This window comes from Miscanthus floridulus, chromosome 2 (assembly GCF_019320115.1).
Source record: "Miscanthus floridulus cultivar M001 chromosome 2, ASM1932011v1, whole genome shotgun sequence".
Lineage (NCBI taxonomy): Eukaryota > Viridiplantae > Streptophyta > Magnoliopsida > Poales > Poaceae > Miscanthus > Miscanthus floridulus.
The window spans coordinates 180,851,831-180,872,584 of record NC_089581.1 but is presented as its reverse complement, the minus strand read 5'-3'; the positions used below and the strand labels follow the sequence as shown (position 1 = coordinate 180,872,584).

At 47.9% G+C, this 20,754-nt stretch overlaps 1 protein-coding gene and 1 pseudogene across 1 annotated transcript; both read left to right on the top strand.

The window, feature by feature from the left end:
- Positions 1-13,768: 13,768 nt before the first annotated feature.
- LOC136537537 (uncharacterized) lies at positions 13,769-14,595 on the top strand (annotated as a pseudogene).
- LOC136535934 (probable protein phosphatase 2C 31) lies at positions 14,542-17,690 on the top strand. The gene is made up of 4 exons (XM_066528377.1): positions 14,542-16,048; positions 16,334-16,447; positions 16,852-17,119; positions 17,238-17,690. Exons 1-4 carry the CDS (start codon positions 14,672-14,674, stop codon positions 17,351-17,353), a joined length of 1,875 nt encoding a protein of 624 aa, XP_066384474.1. The 5' UTR covers positions 14,542-14,671; the 3' UTR covers positions 17,354-17,690.
- The last annotated feature ends 3,064 nt before the right edge of the window (positions 17,691-20,754 follow it).

Below are 20,754 nucleotides of genomic sequence, written 5' to 3'. Positions count from 1 at the left end.
TAGTCCATGTCTTCCGAAGAAAAATATAATAACGTGACCACACATCACGGCACTGTTTGCTTGAACTTATCAGCCATGATATAGTATTTTTCTCTCGTAACAAATTAGCGAACGGTATCATCTGACGTAGCCTAATACGTCACACAGGGTAGCAGCGCCTATCACAGTTTCTTCGGTGCAAAAGACATCTGTTCGTGCCTTTCACAAAAAGAAGGATTAAATTATCCCCCAATCATCAACGTTCAATTCGACCGTGCCAAATACTATCTGTCCCAATCATACTGTTTGGAGGTGAAATTACAACGAATCACTGGAGAAATCACGTGTTAAACGAGGGTGAGTCGTGACTGACGAGCGAATTAGTCCTGTTAGAGCTTGTTTGATATACATGTATACATCTCAATCCACGTGTGCTAGAGTGAGTTAAATTTCATACCAACTTACTCCAACATATAGGGACTGAGATTAACTCTAACTAAGTTTTACTCCAACACACACATAGATGTGAGGTGGATACATTTGCATCCTAACAAAATCTAAAATGGAGAAAGAAGAAAAAATAGCAGTGTGCGCCCCCTCCTCTTTCCCCAAATTTTGCTAGTGTTACAAAGCAAATTGAATTCTTTAACTGTTAGATTAATTTGGGCCAGGCCCATTATTTATTCTAATTAATCAAATAAACTTCAAAGACCCACAATTATTGTTAAGTGGAAAAGTAATTAGTACCACATGGGAAATTCACTAAAAAGGTTCTCAACTTAAATAGTGAGTCTTAAGACTCTCACATAGACAAGTTGAGAGGGAGAATCGGGAGGCCACACGCGCGCGCCGCCGCCGAGTCGCCCGCCCGCCCGCGCGCGCGACGCGCCGTGGGCGTGGGCGTGGCCTGGTTTTGTCGCTTGGCCCAACCAAAACCCTAGCCGCCGCAGCCAACTCCCAACGCCCAACCACCCTGTCCAGGTTTATTCCCCCTATAGGGCCTAACAGATAGATGAGGAACGGCGCGGCGCCCCTGTTCGGCGGGGCACAGACCCAACTCTTCCTCTACCTCCTCTCCGCAACATCTAAGCGTTGAGCTGTTCGTCTGCATCTCCGACCGGAGTTGCCTGCGCGCACAGGGAGCTTCGGTAGCAGGCCTCCGGAACTTCCCCCGTGCACACAGGGAGCTTCGGTAGCAGGCCTCTGGAACTTCCCCCGTCAAGCGTACCTGCACGGGTAGGCGGGGAATCAAGTTTTTGGGGAGCGCCGGCTTCACGGCGCGACTGCTGCCCCATCTCCGTTTCTGCAGATTCCTGTTCGGGTGCTTCTGCTTCTGCTTCCTAATGGGAGAGTCCGTGCTACTGCTCCGACACCGCATCTGCAGAAGCTTCCCGGCACGACCTCCTCTGCAACATGGTGGACACGAGGAGGACTGGTGCCCGCACCAATGCCACCGATGGAGAAGATGGTGGCTCACTGTCCGCGGGTACCCACAGTCCCACCCTAGGGTATAAACCTAATCCCACTGTGCGCTATTGTTCATATGCTTTTCTGTTAGCGTTGATAGCGTACTTGGTTGCTGCTCCGTTAAATACTACCTGCAGTAGTGGTGGTGTTACAGTATGGTTAGTGGTACTGTTACTATTGGTTAAGTCATTTTTATAGATTAATATAAGTCGTAAATTGACCAAATGTTCAACAATCCAAAAACTTGATAGGTCTTTTTCGGCTGCTAGTTTTGCTGCGTCACTAAAACCACCACCATTGAAAGATGATGGATCCAACTATAAAGTGTGGCGTGTCCGTTCCAAGCTGTGGTTCACTAGTATGCATTGTGAGCATGTGATCAAGGGAAAGCGCATTGAACCTCCTTTCTCTCACGAGGAGGAGATTAAGTTCAATGAGGCAGATAACTTGTTCAAGGGGGCTCTCATCAGCATATTAGCTGAAAGCATAGTGCAAGTGTACATGGATATGGACACTGGCAAGGACATGTGGGATGCACTTGAGGCCAAGTTCGGTGTTGCCGATGCTAGCACTGAGCTGTACATCATGGAGAAGTTCTATGACTACAAGATGGTCGATGATCGATCTGTAGTAGAGCAGGCTCATAAGATACAGATGCTGGCAAAGGAACTCCAGAACAATGAGTGTGAGTTGGCTGACAAGTTTGTGGCCGGCGGTATCATCGCTAAGCTGCCACCTACTTGGTCGAGCTTTGCCACTACTCTAAAGCACAGGAGGCAAGTGTTCAGTGTGACTGATCTCATTGCTACTCTTGGTGTGGAGGAGAATGCTAGGGCAAAGGACACTCATGGCAAGAAAGCGCATGAGAAAGGTTCTAGCGCCAATCTGGTGCAAAAGAACTTTCATGCCACACAGAGGAAGAAGAAAAATAAGCCTGCAGTCAAGCCTAAAGCTGCAACTTTTAAGAAGAAGGGCAAGGAAAAAGAAAAGGGTCTTTGCTTTGTCTGTGATGCATCTGACCATTGGGCAAAAGAGTGCCCTGACTGCAAGGACAAGCAGAAGAAGACCGCAAACATGGTTGTTAACGAATCTGGAGGATTTGGGTACGGTAATCATCTACCTACAGTTTTTTTAGTTTGTCTCTCGCCTGAGTGGTGGGTTGACACGGGTGCTAACATTCATGTATGTTATGATGTTTCTTTGTTTTCTTCTTATCAGGAACAAAGAGGTTGCTCCTTGCTGATGGGAAACGGTACGCATGCTGCTGTACTTGGTGTTGGTACGATCAATCTGAAGTTTACTTCGAGAAAGATCGTGCAGCTAAAGAACGTGCAGCATGTCCCCTCCATCAAGAAGAACCTCGTTAGTGGGTCTCTATTGTGTAGAGACGGCTTTAGACTTGTGTTTGAGTCCAATAAATGTATTGTATCCAAGTATGGAACCTTTGTTGGAAAAGGCTATGAAAGCGGAGGCTTGTTCCGCTTCTCTTTGATGGATTCTTGTGATAAAATTGTGAACCATGTGAGAAATGATGATGAGTCTAATGTTTGGCATTCCTGACTCTGTCACATCAATGTTGGTTGTATGACGCGCTTAGCTTGTTTAAAATTAATCCCTAAAATCGATCTGGTCAAAGGGTCTAAGTGCCATGCTTGTGTTCAAGTGAAGCAACCTCACAAGCCTCACAAGGCTGTGAAAGAGGCGAGAAATTTGGCACCGCTAGATCTTATTCATTCTGATCTGTGCGAGATGAATGGTGTGTTGACCAAAGGAGGAAAGAAATATTTCATGACTCTTATTGATGATAGCACTAGATTTTGCTATGTGTACTTGCTAAAAACAAAGGATGAAGCAATGCATTATTTTAAAATCTATAAAGCTGAAGTAGAGAACCAATTGGAAAGAAAAATCAAACAGTTGAGGTCTGATCGTGGGGGAGAATACTTTTCACATGAGTTTGATTCATTATGCGAGGAACATGGAATTATTCATGAGAGGACGCCTCCATACTCCCCCCAATCCAATAGGATTGCCAAACGAAAGAATCGCACTCTAACTGATTTGGTTAACGCCATGTTAGACACTACAGAACTTTCCAACGAATGGTGGGGTGAGGCTATATTGACGGCATGTTATGTCCTGAATAGAGTTCCTACAAAGAATAAAGAAGTAACACCATTCGAGGAGTGGGAAAAGAAAAGGTTGACTCTCTCATACCTGCGCACTTGGGGATGCTTGGCCAAGGTGAATGTGCCAATCGTCAAAAAATGCAAACTTGGACCAAAAACTATAGATTGTGTGTTCCTCGGTTACACTTTACACAGCGTCGGCTATAGATTCCTAGTTGTAAGCTCTGGAGTACCTGACATGCGTGTCGGTGCAGTGATTGAGTCCAGAGATGCTACATTCTTTGAGAATGAATTTCCTATGAGAGAAAATGTACCTAGCACATCTAGTCAAAAACCTATTGATTCCCCCATGGCGCCAACAGAACATCTTGAACAAACATGTGTTGAGAATCCTGAGAATAATAGTGGAGCTACTCGAAAGAGTAAGAGACAGAGGACTGTAAAGTCTTTTGGTGATGATTTCACTATATACCTCATGGATGACACTCCAAGCACCATTGCTGAGGCATTTTCCTCTCCCGATGCTGACTACTGGAAGGAAGCAGTGCGAAGTGAGATGGATTCAATTATGACCAATGGAACTTGGGAGATTGTTGATCGTCCTTATGGGTGCAAGCCTGTAGGATGTAAATGGGTGTTCAAGAAAAAGCTTAGGCCTGATGGTACGATTGAAAAGTACAAGGCAAGGCTTGTGGCTAAGGGTTATACCCAGAAAGAAGGCGAGGACTTCTTTGATACTTATTCACCAGTGGCCCGATTGACCACAATCCGAGTACTGCTTGCCCTGGCTGAGTCTCATGGTCTTTTCGTTCATCAGATGGATGTTAAGACGGCTTTCCTAAATGGAGAGTTAGATGAGGAGATCTACATGGATCAGCCTGATGGTTTCATAGTAGAAGGTCAAGAAGGAAAGGTGTGTAAATTATTGAAGTCTTTGTATGGCCTAAAACAAGCACCTAAGCAATGGCATGAAAAGTTTGATAAAACTATGACATCTGCTGGCTTTGTTACGAATGAAGCCGACAAATGTGTGTACTACCGCTATGGTGGGGGAGAAGGAGTAATCCTGTGCTTGTATGTGGATGACATACTAATCTTTGGGACAAGCCTCAATGTGATTGAGGAAGTCAAGGACTTTCTATCAAAGAGCTTTGACATGAAGGATTTGGGAGTGGCTGATGTGATACTAAACATCAAACTACTAAGGGGAGAAAATGGTGGGGTAACACTTGTACAAACTCACTATGTGGAAAAGGTACTGAGTCGCTTTGGTTATAGTGACTGCAAGCCTATGTCCACTCCCTATGATCCAAGCGTGATCCTGAGAAAGAACCGAAGAATAATGAGGGATCAGTTGAGATACTCCCAAATCATCAGCTCGCTAATGTACTTGGCTAGTGCAACGAGGCCTGACATCTCATTTGCTGTGAGCAAATTAAGCTGGTTTGTTTCAAATCCGGGAGATGATCACTGGCGTGCTCTTGAAAGAGTATTGCGCTATCTAAAGGGAACGTCGAGCTTTGGCATTCACTATACTGGGTACCCGAAGGTACTCGAGGGCTATTGTGATGCAAATTGGATATCTGATGCTAATGAGTTAAAGGCCACAAGTGGATATGCATTCACACTTGGAGGTGGCGCTATTTCCTAGAAGTCTTGCAAGCAGACCATCTTAACGAGGTCAACAATGGAAGCAGAACTTGCAGCACTTGATATCGCTACTGTTGAGGCTAAATGGCTCCGTGAGCTCCTTATGGATTTGCCGGTGGTTGAAAAACCTGTGCCCGCAATTTCTATGAACTGTGATAACCAAACAGTAATTATCAAGGTAAACAGTTCAAAGGACAATATGAAGACCACTAGGCATGTAAAGCGGCAGTTAAAATCTGTTAGAAAATTGAGAAACTCCAGAGTAATAGCATTGGACTATGTCCATACGTCTAAAAATCTGGCAGATTAATTTACTAAGGGACTATCACGTAATGTGATAGATAGTGCATCGAGTGAGATGGGACTGAGACCCACATGAAGTTCTATCGTAGTGGCAACCTGTCCTATGTGATCGGAGATCCCGTGAATTAGGATGGTGAAACAAGCTATGGGTAGACTGAGGGAAGAGACCCTTTTAATAAAGATCAATCTCTTGAGTAATGCACTTCTCTTCCTATCTGTATGGTAGGTTGGCAAATACCTCAATATGATCCGAGTGGCTTAATGAGAAGCAAAGATGTCGGCCTATAGGGCATCTTAAAGGAACACACCTATGTGAGTTCGATTGCTAGTCACAATCTATGAGATTTAGGTGATCTCTAGATACTCATGAATAGGCCAGGAGTATGACTTATATGCTCCAACCAGAGGGGATGCTACAGGCAGCCTAGTATTAGTAAAGGAATCGAGTGAGCCTCACTTTGCACAAAACTGTCAATTCAAGGCATAGTCCATTGGTTAGTTGTAAATAAGTGTAAACTCCTTTTCTAGATGGATGTTCAACTTAACAGTCTCCATCGAAACATTGGTATATCAAACAAGCTTAGAACTGAAGACATTAACTGTAGACTTCTGAAGTTTGGTGGGGATTGTTAGATTAATTTGGGTCAGGCCCATTATTTATTCTAATTAATCAAATAAACTTCAAAGGCCCACAATTATTGTTAAGTGGAAAAGTGATTAGTACCACATGGGAAATTCACTAAAAAGGTTCTTAACTTAAATAGTGAGTCTTAAGACTCTCACATAGACAAGTTGAGAGGAAGAACCGGGAGGCCACACGCGCGCGCGGTCGCCGCTGCCGAGCCGAGCCGCGCCGCCCGCCCCCGCGCGCGCGCGACGCGCCGTGGCCTGGTCTGGCCTGGTTTTGTCGCTTGGCCCAACCAAAACCCTAGCCGCCATAGCCAACTCCCAATGCCCAACCACTCTGTCTAGGTTCATTCCCCCGACAGGGCCTAACGGACAGATGGGGAACGGCGCGGCTATAAGGGGAGGCGCCCCTGTTCGGCGGGGCACAGACCCGACTCTTCCTCTACCTCCTCTCCGCAACATCTGAGCGTTGAGCTTTTCGTCTGCATCTCCGACCGGAGTTCCCTGCGCGCACAGGGAGCTTCGGTAGCAGGCCTCCAGAACTTCCTCCGTCAAGCGTACCTGCACGGGTAGGCGGGGAATCAAGTTTTTGGGGAGCGCCGGCTTCACGGCGCGACTGCTGCCCCGTCTCCGTTTCTGCAGATTCCTGTTCGGGTACTTCTGCTTCTGCTTCCTAACGGGAGAGTCCGTGCTACTGCTCCGACACCGCATCTGCAGAAGCTTCCCGGCGCGACCTCCTCTGCAACATGGTGAACACGAGGAGGACTGGTGCCCGCACCAATGCCACCGACGGAGAAGATGGTGGCTCACTGTCCGCGGGTACCGACAGTCCCACCCTAGGGTATAAACCTAATCCCACTGTGCGCTATTGTTCATATGCTTTTCTGTTAGCATTGATAGCGTACTTGGTTGCTGCTCCGTTAAATACTACCTGCAGTAGTGGTGGTGTTACAGTATGGTTAGTGGTACTGTTACTATTAGTTAAGTCATTTTTATGGATTAATATAAGTCGTAAATTGACCAAATGTTCAACATTAACTAGATACTACTAGTACCTTTCTCCACTTCTTTTTACAAGAAAACTACAGTGGGCAAGTTGCCAGCCTAAACCATGTAGAGGTTTTTGCGTACAAGCTTTGCAAAATTCAGGGTGGTAAAAAAAAGCCGCAATCTATGTTACTTGGAAGTTGGAACAACAAGGAGCTCCATGATTCTAAGGACGCGTTTGGCGCTGCTCCTGGCAGCTCCGGCTCCTCACCTCGCGGTACTGTAGCGACACTGTAGCAGAAGCCGTTTCGAAAATCAAGACGCAAAATGAACTGAAAAGAAGCCAGAAAGAGGAGGAGCCGGCGAAGCCACGATTTTGAGCTTCGCCGGCTCCGTGCTACAGTGCATGAACAGTCGGCCGGAGCCTGCCGGAGCTCCTCCAAACGGGACCTAAGAGGGCCTCGTCTGCTTGGTTCTTTTTTCAGCGCGTTGAAGAGCAAGGTTTGCCGAGATGACATGCAGCACCTGGGCAAGGGGTTGTTGCTCCATCAGTCCAAGACTCGCATCATCCCAGTATAATTGGCGTACACTGACTAATCTATCAACTCGGTATTCATGCACGAGCACGAATATGAGAAAATATAAGTTTGAAGATGCTTAGTAACTATAATTGATCGAAATTATATATCTAAGTTTTCAAAAAATATTATTTTAGTTTTCAAAAAAATTATATATCTATACTAGTTCTAACTGAACTAGGTTTTTGCCCGTTTGTGGTCACAGGAGCCAGAAAAGTTCAGGAGAAAACAGAATGTTTAGGATCACCAAACGTTACAATCCACCTAATCTTTGTAACATGTTTCGAATGACATTGATATACATAAGCATTAATTTTACATGACAATGATGTCAAAGCAAAACATATTTAACACAAATGTGAGAGCACATTTTCCATAAAGCATAGCCAAAGGGTGCCCAGCTGAACTGAGGTCCTGTTCGCTTCGCTGAAAAGCCATGGCTAAAAGTATTGTTCGCTGATTTGTTGTGAGAGAAAAATAATGTTTCTTCGCTGAAACAGTACGGCTCATAAGACAAGCAAACATGGCCTGGTTATGTGACCTCGGCGGCACTCCTCAAGGTCTGAGTTTGACTCCCCATCGGAGCAAATTTCAGGCTAAGGTTAAAAAAAATCCTATCGTTTGTCCCACGGCCAAAGCACAGGTCAGAAGGACCAGCCTTGTTCTCACATGAACATGATGCCCCTGTGTCAGGGTGGGGCAAGGGTTCAGAGATTTTCTCGGCCTACGTGAGAAGATCTTCTCTCTTACAACAATACCCGGGGTGGCTTACCCATACAGGTCGAGTTTTTTTTTTCATAAAACATAGCCAATGCCTCTCCACACCCCATCCTCTCTTATGTACTTTCTCGATTGAGATCTTCTGTCACGTGTTGCTATAGGCACCAAAAATATTAAAGCTAGGATTCGCAAGGTGCACTATATTTTTTCTCGGTCACACAAAAGGTTTGCGCGTCTTAGTATTAAGGTAGAGAAAATGTTTGATACAACACGCCTTAGTGACGCCATTTGGGGTTAAAAAGTTATACATGGATGCTCGAATCCTCCCTAGTGTATTATAAGCTAGGCTGTTAAATTGGATTGTGATCAACCCAAATTGTGACGCCGGCTGGGAGGCCTATGCCCAGGCTACCGAGCGGCGGCACTGCTTGCGCGTGCCCACCTTGCCGTCCGCTGGGAACAACTCACATAACGCCTACGTATGAGCGGGATCACCGCTGAATATTTTTTCATACGCCTTCTCGGCCGATGTCGACGAAGACAGCCTCCCGCTGGTTTGTCCCAGGCGCTTCATGACAAGGTACTCATCTCGCTTGGATGCTAGGATATGAGATATGCTTTGTGCCTCTATCCGTTTGCTTCGCATGGAGAGCGGGGTTGGTGCACGTTCGCCGTGGGCCGTATCATCTCTGGGCAGCTCCAGGAGTGGCGGTTGCTTCCTCTTTATGATTCGCTCTGTTAGTGAAGCGCTTGAGGCGTCTGTCGGCCGAAGTTGTCTAAGGTGATAGTGTGGTTGACGCTGTCCATCGTAGCCACAAACGTCGTGTATTCCAGGGTGGTTTCCCCGACGTTGGCCGATGCTGGGCTCATGGGCAGGGGAGGGGTGGCTGTGTCCGTGCCAGGGGGATCGATGTTTGCGCATTGGTGGGCCGGTCCCCCAACCGTCATGGATGGCAGGCCCAACAGTGTTGACGATGGTGCTGGAGCTTTTTGGGTGCGCCATGGCATCCACGATGTTGGGTTGTCCCCCGTGGTGGCATGACTTGTGGCTGCCCTTGCACAGGCAACAATGGAGGTGAGTCCGTCGTCCACTGGGCAGCCTTCACAGGAGAACGGGTGTCCCCAATGATGCTTCAACTTCCTGAGAGGTGGTCACCGGAGGGCACCCAAGCACTGGTGCTCCTGCTGGCCGGGTCACGACGAGCGAGGTAGCGAGCTCCTCCAGCATTGGGTCGACCCACGCAGCAGGTCCCGCGCTCACGCACAACTCCAACACGAGCGGATCTCGCTCGTGGAAGCAGCGTGTAGCAGTAGAGGTAGCGGCATCCCCACGACACCCTACGAAGCCCATCCGATCTCGGTGGACCGCCATGGGGCACGTGCTATGAGGCTACTGGGTTGTTGCCTCGAGCAAAGTGTCATGGCAGGTCACCACCCCTCGTCGTTGTCGTCATAGCAAACCTAGACCACTTGTAATCCCTAGCGAGGTGGCGGAAGCCGTGGCAGCGCACGCAGCGCCTTGGTAGCTGACAAGTCGCTACTCGGTGCGAGTAGGAAAGACAGTTGAAACATCTGTCATGATGCTCTGTGGGGATCTTTCGGGTGTGCGATAGTTGCTTTGGGCCACGACAAGGCTCCAGTTGTGCGGTAGCAGGCCGCATCTCCTTTCGAGGGAGGATCTCCCTCCACGCATGGGCGTTGGGGGAGAAGACCCGTCCGCAGGGGCCAAGGCATTAGCGGGCAACACCAGGTGGGGACGCTAATGGCTGCGCTTCCTCTGCCTTCACGCGGGTCCCTGTCGTCCAGCCTCCGCTCCGCTTTGTCCCAGAACCATGATTGAACAAGTCTAGATGCGAGCAGGGGATACGACGACCGGCTTCGTCGGGCGGCTTCCAGGTAGGTTGAGGGGTGGTCATCGTCGGACTCATCGCCATCACCGTCCGCCCATCGATGGTGCTTCGTGCGCCCTCCCGAGCAGCAACCTAGGTAGAACGGTACCATGTCCTATGAGAGGGAGGATGAGCTAGGGGTGGCCGACGGTGCCGCAGCGGCCTCCGAGAGGCCATGGGTCCTGAAGGCCCGGACTTGTGCCCGGACAACGCGGATCTGAGCAGATCGATAACAGCTGGAGGCGTGACGCAAGTAGCGCTCCATGCGCCGACCTATATCACTAACGACATGCCGGCCTAGGACCTTGTGGTCGGCGGGGCCATCCCCGGCTCTAGTGACGAGCAGCCTGCTTGGCGCGGCATCAGCCCACCGCCTCCGCAGGCACCGGCTTCGGGGCCTCAAGGCCGCACCACGGAGGAGTGGGGTGCGGGGGGAGGGAGGGGAGGTGGGGGTGGCAGCTAGCGCCAGCTCCGTTGGTGGTGGGGTTGGCGACGAGGCAGGGGCACACCGCGCATGGTTGGTCAAGCGGTCGTGGGTGGGATGGAGGGGGAGGCGAGGGGGAGGTGGGTGTCGGAGGATGGGAAGGGGAGGGAGAGGGGGGGCGGTGTCGGAGGATGGGAAGGGGAGGGAGAGGGGGGGCGGTGCCGAGGAGGCAGCCGGCGGCGGTGGCGGCAGAGAAGTGGCAAGGGTTGCGGGGTTCTCCAATATGAATCTATTTCATGTGCACTACATTTCTACAATCGCTTACTTAGGGGCGGTTGCAAAAACCAGTTACAAAAATCAGTTTTTCCATCTCTAGAAATAGTTTATGCATTCGCTAATAAGCAGCTTATCCTGTCCATCTGTACTACTCACAACTCATTTTGCGTGTGCACACACAAACACATTTGTCCTGGTGATGCTTTCTATTTTTTTTCCTTTGATGACCAGTTCCAGTCCCTTCATGATTTTTTTTGTTCCTTTGTTCCGTTTACATTTGTGCACTTTGTCCTTAGAGAGTTGAAGCAGGAGAGAAAGAAATTATTTATTGATTACCAAAGACATTGTGAGACTGCAAATTTAAGCACTACTGAATGCAGCAGTAGACCCTTGACCACATATCGCATCACCATATAGGACGCTCATAGTAGCACCAAAACCAGGATATCTCTTGGTCAAGTGTCATTCTTGGTTGGGTTTCCAAGTTCCAACAAAAACATCATGGTCAGATGGTTGCTTCCTCCAAATAGTTGCTTCAAATGCTAGGGTGGCATTCAGTTCCATATCAATCTATTCTAGGCATATTGTTAAGCCAGCCCTTCAACATATCCTGTTTGAAACTCTTACTCATGATACCGTAGTTGTAGTTCTTGAGTAACATAACAAGCAAATTAAAAAATTGGCAATCGCATAACCTGCTGAACTCTTAACCAACATATTTTCAGAAGGGGCATATCATCAGCCTGAGCTCCTTTGCCGTAGTACCGGACTAAACACAAACCGCTTGCCCAGACACTAAATAGGTAATGAGAAACCTTGACATTCTGTCCAAAACTCTTCACAAGCCTTCTCAGGATTTATCTCCATAAACCTCCCAACATGACACACATAAGCACAATCCTCATCAATCTATTCTAGGCATATTGTTAAAGCCAGCCCTCCCACCACAAATTCAGTAAAGCTATTTACTCAACCAAAAAAAACATTATGTAATCCAGCAGGATATGACATCAATGTTCAGCTGGTCAATGTCGACCAAAAAAAAACATCTAATGAAATAAGGGCCATATGTGTACCTTGAGCTGGTCATGTCGACACCGTCTCGTTGAAGCTCAACTCGATGGAGCTGCCAGACCTGCACCATCAGGCCAAGAAGTGGATCACCATACAGCACAAGTAAGCAAAGACAAACGGACACCTATTGCTCTGCGCAGATTCATGGATACCACAAAATGCCATGATATTTCAAGATGGATTTTATAGTTAGTCCACCCACCCACCACAAAACTCTGTCCCTGCAAATAAAAGACATCATGGATAATGTAGCAGTGAGTAGATATTAAGGGAGAGAATTCTTTATTTGACACTGGGAAAATGAGTCGTTCCTTTTTTGGCCCTGAAATTTTTTTCGTTCCCTATTTGACACTCACTTCAACTTTTATCCCTAATTTGACACTACCGTCAAATCCGTTAGCTAATGGTGTTAACTGGCTGTTAAAAAGACGTTTTTGCCCCTAGAAAAAAAAATGGCGAAGCAAATTTGAGAGGAAAAAAACCTGCGCCTTTTTTTTTTTGCAGCTGGGCGCATGCATCAGAGGCGGGCGCATGTTTTTTTTCCTCTCAAATTTGCTTCGCCGCTTTTTTTTTAGGGGCAAAAACGTCTTTTTAACGGCCAGTTAACACCGTTAGCTAACGGATTTGACGGTAGTGTCAAATTAGGGGTGAAAGTTGAAGTGAGTGTCAAATAGGGAACGAAGAAAATTTCAGGGCCAAAAAAGGAACGACTCATTTTCCCATTATTAAATAAGGAATTCTCTCAATATAAGGGGCACATAAGTACCATGAGGAAAGCAAAGTTCTACTAAATACAACAGCTATACCTGAACCAAATCAGTGTTAAGGTGGCGGAAATGAGAAGTCAGTAAGTCACTAATGGTAGTCCAATAATTGACAATGCACAGAAAACCCTTATTGAGGAGCTTGAAAACCCAAATATCAGACAAACCTTGCATGGAACCTTTAAGTAAATTAAATCAAAACCTCCGTAAAAAAGAAATTATAAATATGCGTATCAAAATAAGCTCAATTAAATACATCCACAAAGGCAGAAGTTATGAATAGGCATATCAAACTAACCTCGATTAAAAAGATATTAATCCATGAAGTAGTACTGCTGTTTGAAGAACATCCCACAGAAAGAGAGCACACCAGTTAGATGTAACATAAGTATAGTAAGAAAATCTTATCGATGAACGTGAATCATTCAAGAGGGAACTTTCATCTGCCACATTGAACATTATTCTCTAATGAACACAGCTACTCACAAATATTCAGTGGCACAACTACAGCACGTAGGAAAAGGAAACATAAAATCTCTCTCACACACACATAGAGAGTTAACCTCTAATTTTGGAAAAAAAAAAACAGTGCAAAAGGAAAACAAAATGAGATCTGTATCTCCAAATCATACCATGCAATATTTGATTAATTGAATTGTGTTAGATCTATCCATGAGCACCTAATAGCTATCCAATAACTGACAATGAATAGCTTCTATATTTTTATTTCAGACTGGAGAAGAGAAACTGAAAAAAAATCGAAACAATGCATGCAAAGGCATCCTCAAATCAAATTTCCGTTCACATGTACTACTCCAAAAGCAATTGCATGATAAACAATATTAAATAAAGGTTTTTTAAAATAGGAAAATTAAACGTGAGTGTGCTCACCGGAGACAGGATGCAGGTGGTGCTGAACGGGAGCCGGACCTTGGACGGCAATGGTGTTCTGGGCATGGCTAACGATGTTTTAGGCCAGCGACGATCTGGTACATCTAGATTGGCAGTTTTCTTCAAACTGAATTCCTCCCAGTACATCTAGATCAGAAACAGGAGCGTGGATCATCAGCCCGGTGGCAGAGAGGATTCGGCCGGCCCCTTGAATTCGACGAAGAATTCCTGCACCCCGTCGTTCACCATCTCCACCTTGTAGTCGCTCATCATCCTGCGACGCCAAGAAACCAAGAAAGCCGGCAAGAATGGCCAGATCGAAAAAACAAGCAGAACACGTCAAGGAAAATTGGAAAACAAACGAGAGGTCCAGGATCCTCACAACTTCATGATGTCAATCTCGCGGCGCTTGCTCGGGGACGACATCTTGGAAAGCGGGCAAACAAGAACAGCAGCAGAAGGGCCCTCCTCTCCTCTCCGCTCCGTTCCTGGCCTTGGGGATAAGAGGGAGAAAGGGATTCCTCCGCCTGCGCTCCGCGCCGGCAGCGACGGCGGCCCCGCCCGGCTTCGCGCCGCGTCCGCCGCGCCCTCCCGATGCCCAGAGGCGGTCGCCTCCGCCACTGGAGAAGCCGGAGCCGCCTCGTCTCCGTCCTCCTCATCCAGCCCCGCCGCCCCGCTCCTCAAGGCCGCACGCGAACGATGTGGGGCAGGAAGTTGTGGACCCCAAGCAAGAGCGCCACCATTCACTCGAAGGTGGGCCTGCCCCTCGTCGCATCGCATCACTCGACTCCAACTGTAGTCAACTCCCATAAACAAACCTCATATTCTCCCCTACCCTCCCTTTCCCAAAAGGTCAACTCATCCATCCCCTCCACTCCGCCGATCCCCAAAATCCAAAGCCCAAGAAAACAAAATGGGCAATGGCATCACCAAGAACCCATGCTTCTCCGGCGACCCGTTCGCCGCCGCCGTCGCGTCGGACCCGCTCCCGGACGACAGCCATGGTCACTCCTTCACCTACGTGCCATCGGGCGCCGCCTTCGACCAGCCCCCGGCGGCTGCCGCGACGTCGTCGGAGTCGTCGTTCTTCTCTCTGTCCGGCGCCGCCATCAGCGCCAACCCGGCGACGTCGGCATCGATGCCGTCGTTCCGCGCGTTGAACGAGATGACGTGGCCGCAGTCGACCGCGTGCACGTTCGAGAGCTCGCGGTCCTTCGCCGCCGTTCCTCTCCAGGCGGCACCGCCCAGGCTTTCCATGTCCGGGCCGGTCCAGTTCACGTCCGGCCGGTTCTTCGAGACATCCGGCTCCGCGTCCACCATCTCCGGCCCGCCCTCGGACTCACCATTCATGTCAGGTCCACTTGACCGCTCCTCGTCCACCTCTTCGTCCGTGGCCGTGGGGCTCCAACCGAGCGTTTCTCAGCTCATCGCTGAGCGCCGCGCCGCGCGCTCCCGCCTCCGTGACGAGCGATCCCTTCTACGGTTCTTCGTGAGGACAGCCTCCAAACTCCGGCTCGGGTCACCGCGCTATGGCCGCCGGCCACAGGAACCTGCTGAGCCGACAAAGGTCTCCTTCAGCGATGGGGACTACCGCTCGCCGCCGAACGGCAATGTGGAGTGGGCTCAGGGCATGGCCGGCGAGGACCGGTTCCACGTCGCGGTGTCCGAGGAGCACGGCTGGGTGTTCGTCGGAATCTACGACGGTTTCAACGGCCCCGACGCGACCGATTATCTCTTTGCCAACCTCTACGTCGCCGTGCACAGCGAGCTCAAAGGCGTGCTCTGGGACGACATCCAAGCCGGCGACGGCGCCAGTTGCGGTCAGCAAGAAGCGGCCGCAGGCAATGCCGAACGCCTCTGTCTTGCTGAGGCCGACGGCGACAGCGCGGAGGCTAAGCGCAGACGGACAGAAGTGCCTATGCCAGGCAACAACGCCACGCCGGTGCACCGCGACGTCCTGAGGGCGCTGGCGCGGGCACTGAAGAAGACGGAGGAGGCGTTCTTCGCGGCGGTGGAGGAACGCGCGGCCGATAGCCCGGAGCTGGGGCTGATGGGCTCCTGCGTGCTGGTCATGGTGATGAAGGGAACTGACGTTTACGTCATGAACGTCGGGGACAGCCGCGCCGTGCTGGCGCGGAGACCGGAGCCCGACCTGAAGAACGTCCTCGGCAAGGCATCGCAGGACCTGCAGCAGTTCAAGGCCGAGATCATGCGCGAGCTGGAGGCGCACGACATGGACGGCCTGCAGGCCGTGCAGCTCACCGCAGAGCACAGCACCGCGGTCCAGGAGGTAGGCCATCTTTCCCTCCTCTGCTCCTCCTCTCCTCTCCTATCCAGAACTTCAATTATGACTGATTTTGGAACAAGAATTGATCCTCGTATATTCTTGTCACCATCTCATCTCATAATTAAAAAAAGAGGAACTTTTAAGTTTTGACTACGAGACACAACTGCTCATGAACCGGAAAAACTGTACTGAATGAAGCACACATTATAAGACCGACGAAAAACCTGTTACACGATTGAGTTTTTGGGTTCACCGAGTCGCTCTTGTCGGAATTTTGGGATGATGCAGGAGGTGATGAGGATCAAGGGCCAGCATCTGAATGATCGGCACGCCATAGTCAATGGCCGGGTCAAGGGGAAGATCAATGTCACCAGAGCGTTTGGGGTCGCCTACCTGAAGCAGGTAACTTCAGTTCTAGTATTTCGTTTTCAGCGCGCATGCTCGAGTACGTAATTTCTGTTGCCGGTCAGGCTGCTGCAGTTTGTTCTGCATAATTAGCGTTTAAGACGTGCAGTTCTTCTGAACATGCTCTGTGCATTGTGCTGTCACAGTCTAGGACTAGAACTGCGACTGCGAGTAACCAATCATGTAGTTGTAGGCCCTACGCTCCAAATCATGGCTGATTAGTGGCCGTCCAACACTGGCTTGGTGGAGTAGGACTGTAGGAGTAGCTTCTACTAATTCCGTTGATTCGACCACCCCTTACTGTGTCTCGTGGTCCCAAAGCGTCAAAATTCGCTTAAATGTCAATCTGCAAACCTGACGATTCTGTCAATGTTCGTTAATTTTTCCCCCCTCTTTGGCAGCCCGAGTGGAACAACAGGCTTCTGGAAGCCTTTAGGATCAACTACGTGGGCACGGACCCGTACGTGACCTGCGCGCCGTCGCTGTGCCACCACCGCATCGTCGGCTCGCAGGACAAGTTCCTGGTGCTGTCCTCCGACGGGCTCTACCAATTCTTCACCAACAAGGAGGTGGTGGACCAGGTGGAGGCGTTCACCGCCGCGGAGCCCGATGGCGACCCCGCGCAGCACCTCGTCGGGGAGCTCGTGCACCGCGCCGCGAGGAAGGCCGGTAAGTAACCCAACCGTATGTCCATGAGCACGCACGGGCACGACACACGCATGGACCCCCATGATCAGGATTCAGACGGGTCTCTTGACAAATTCGCTCTCTTCGGGTTGCATTGCAGGCATGGAGTCACGCCAGCTGCTGGACATCCCGCGCGGCGCGAGGAGGCACTACCATGACGATGTCTCCATCATCGTCATCTCGTTCGAGGGACGGATCTGGAGGTCGTCTGTCTAGGCGTGTCCGAGTCTGATGACGAGGTTTCAGAGGTCCAAGGCGTCCTCATAGTCCAGATGAGAAGAGATGGATGAGGCGATGGTCAGACAGTCTCAAGGGCGAGGCCACAGCGCTGCCATGAGCTGCCTTCAGTGTTCGACTATCTTTCTTTCTTTCTTTTTTTTACCTTATATGCTAGTAGAACCGTGTTCGTTCTTGCCGAAACTGTTGTACATAGTTCCGCAAGATGAACTCTATAGCTAGGCTTATAGTATGTAGTAAGTAGTAACCCCCAAAGAAAAGAAAGAAAAGCAAAGGGAATGTAATAGTCGTAGTATGTAATTAGGGGTTTCGCACGATTGCGATCGAAAGAAGAAGGGTAATAGTATATTTAATAAGTAGTTACTGCTGTGTGTATCGCTCTCAGTCTCAGCCTAGCAACAGTAGAAACATGGAATCGACATGTTCTAGCACATCTGGGGCAACAATAGGCTGCAACATTCATATTGCCAGTATCAATCATTCGAACGGTGGATCCTGGTTTGGCTAGTCGTTTCGTGTCTTCTGAATGAAGAAAAAAAATGTGACCAAACATCGTTGTCTGATGCAGCCTACTCTACGTCACACAGGCTAGCAGATCAGTCACAGGTTTCTTCAGGTGCTGTTTAGTTCCCAAAATTTTACAAAATTTTTTAAGATTCCTCGTCACATCGAATCTTTGGACGCATACATGAAGCATTAAATATAAATAAAAAATAAAACTAATTACACAGTTTAGATGAAATTCACGAGACGAATCTTTTAAGCCTAATTAGACTATGATTGAACATTAATTACCAAATAACAACGAAAGTGCTAGAGTATCATTCTCCAAAAAAAAATTCGTCAACTAAACCAGGCCTCAGTGCCAAAGACAGATCCGTTCATGGCTTTGGCAAAAAGATATATTAAGTTGTCCCCCAATGATTCATTAATGATTCAACGTTCAATTCGGTTGTGTACGTCAAATACTATCTGCCCCAATCATACTGTTCGGAGGTGAAATTACAACGAATCACTGTAGAAATCACGTGTTAAACGAGTGTGACCGGGCCCGTTTGCCTGCCCTTAAACCCAGCTTGATCCGCTTATTTTTTTCATCTGGAACCGTGTTTTTCTCTCACAAATTCATCCAGCATTCCTCCGAACCATCCAGATTCCTCCAGAATTCAGACAAGCGAACAGGCCCAACAAGCAAATCCTAGTGCCCTCTTTCCCCAAAATTTGCTAGTGTTACAATTACAAAGCAAATTAAATTCTTTAACTAGTATAGTACCTTTCTCCAGTTCTTTTTAGAAGAAAGAAAACTACAGCGGGCAAGTTGCCAGCCTGAACCGTGTATTAACACGCGAGGTTTTGCGTACAAGTTTTGTGGAATTTAGGGCGGTAAAAAAAGGCGCAAATCCCATCTATATGTTGCTTGGAAGTACGATCGACAAGGAGTTCCATTATTCCAAGAGGGCCTCGTCTGCTGGGTTCTTTTTCAGCGTGTGGAAGAGAAAGGCTTGCCGAGATGACATGATGCACCTGGGCAAAGGGGTTGCTCCATCTGTCCAAGACTCGCATTACGATCCTTTCCATTTCTTCTAGCCTAATAATTTTTTAACTTTGTTTTAGAAAATTAATATAGTTGGACACATGATGATTGTTAGAGATTGAAAAAAAAAACTCATTTTATTGGGTGCTTTTTGCAACCACCCATAAACAAACGTTTGGAGAAATACAGCGCACCATGCAAATCCTAACTTTAATATTTTGGTGCCTATTGTAACACACTTAACAGAAGATCTCCACTGAGGATCTCAATCAAGAAAAATACAAAGGGGGAAGCCGGGGCATGGCCTATGTTTTATTGGAAGGTTCTCAATTGACGAGAAGAGAGTGGGGAGAGGGCCGCTGGCTAGGTTTCTTTTTTTAAAACAAAAAAATAAATAAAGCATAGCCAATGCTCTCTCCCCACTCTCCTCTTATGGAAAATGTGTTCTCACATTAGTGTTTAACATGTTTGGTTTTGCATTATTGTCATGTAAACTTGATACTTGTGTATCTCAATGTCACTGAAAACATGTTACTAAGATTAGGTAGATTGTAACGTTAGGTAATGTTAAACATTTTGTTTTCTCTTGAATTTTTTTGGCTCCTGTGGTAATGCACGAGCACAGATACAATTCAGTTAAAACTAGATACATAATTTTGATTAGTCATAGGTACGAAGCAACTCATACGTAATCCTTCCCATTATTCTTATCCGCCGTACGCTATTACACTTGGATCATGGTCACAGAAAAATATTTACAATCATACAAAGTGCACTAATGTAAACAGAAAAAAGAACCCCAAAAATTCATGAAAGGACTGGAGCTGCTCAACAAAGGAAAAAAAATAGAAAGCATCACCAGGACAAATGTGTTTGTGTGCGTGCACTAATGTGGTACAAGTGGATAAGTCGCTTATTAGCGACTGCATAAACTATAGTCCTGGTGATGCTTTCTATTTTTTCCCCTTTGTTGAGCAGCTCCAGTCCCTTCATGAATTTTGGCTTGTAGAGTTGAAGCAGTATAGAAATAAATTATTTATTGATTAGCAAAGACATTGTAAGACTGCAAATTTAAGTACTGCGGAATGCCATGAAAGCCACGCACAAATAACAACCAATGTATATACAGTAAACAAGTGCTGGAAAAGAATGCTTTTTAATAGAGTTCAGTACTTTTATTGCTTTTGTGATCCGATATATGCAATAATACACGTAAATACAGACATGCAGACAGTTAGTCCAGTGAATTAGTAGAACCATGATTAGGAGAAATTGAGCAGCAAATTAGAATAAGCAGCAATCTGAATTCTGAAATTAGCTAGTAGGTATAGGAAAGGTGGAACAGAAGAGCGTCACTGCATGAGGTGGAATACTGGGTCACACGCACGCACAGCTTCTGGGGCAGCAGCTCGATCTCATCACGCCGGTGGCTGCCGACGGCCGGACGTGCAACTAATCGCTTGCAGATAGGCGAACAGCCAACCGTCTGGAGTACTGGACACGTGCGAGTGATGATCGCGGCTAACGTGCCGACGTGCGACTGAATACTGATGATAGCTGCAGCTGGGCTAACGACCCATGCATGGGACGGATGAACGTGTGAGTCATCGCGGCGGATAAAGAGACATCAAATCGAGTAATCGAAAGATTCCCAGCTACATGCCTAGGAAACTGACAAAAATTCAAAAATGAGTTGTATATACATAAGACAGAGATATGAAAAGAATCTGCGTTGATTTATCTGGTTTGAATTCGTTGGTCCAAGTTGAGAGCTCGATGCCTTCGCAAACCTTCTGGAAGGGCGTAGTTTATATATGGCTCGTTTGGTAGGTCAACTCTTGCACAA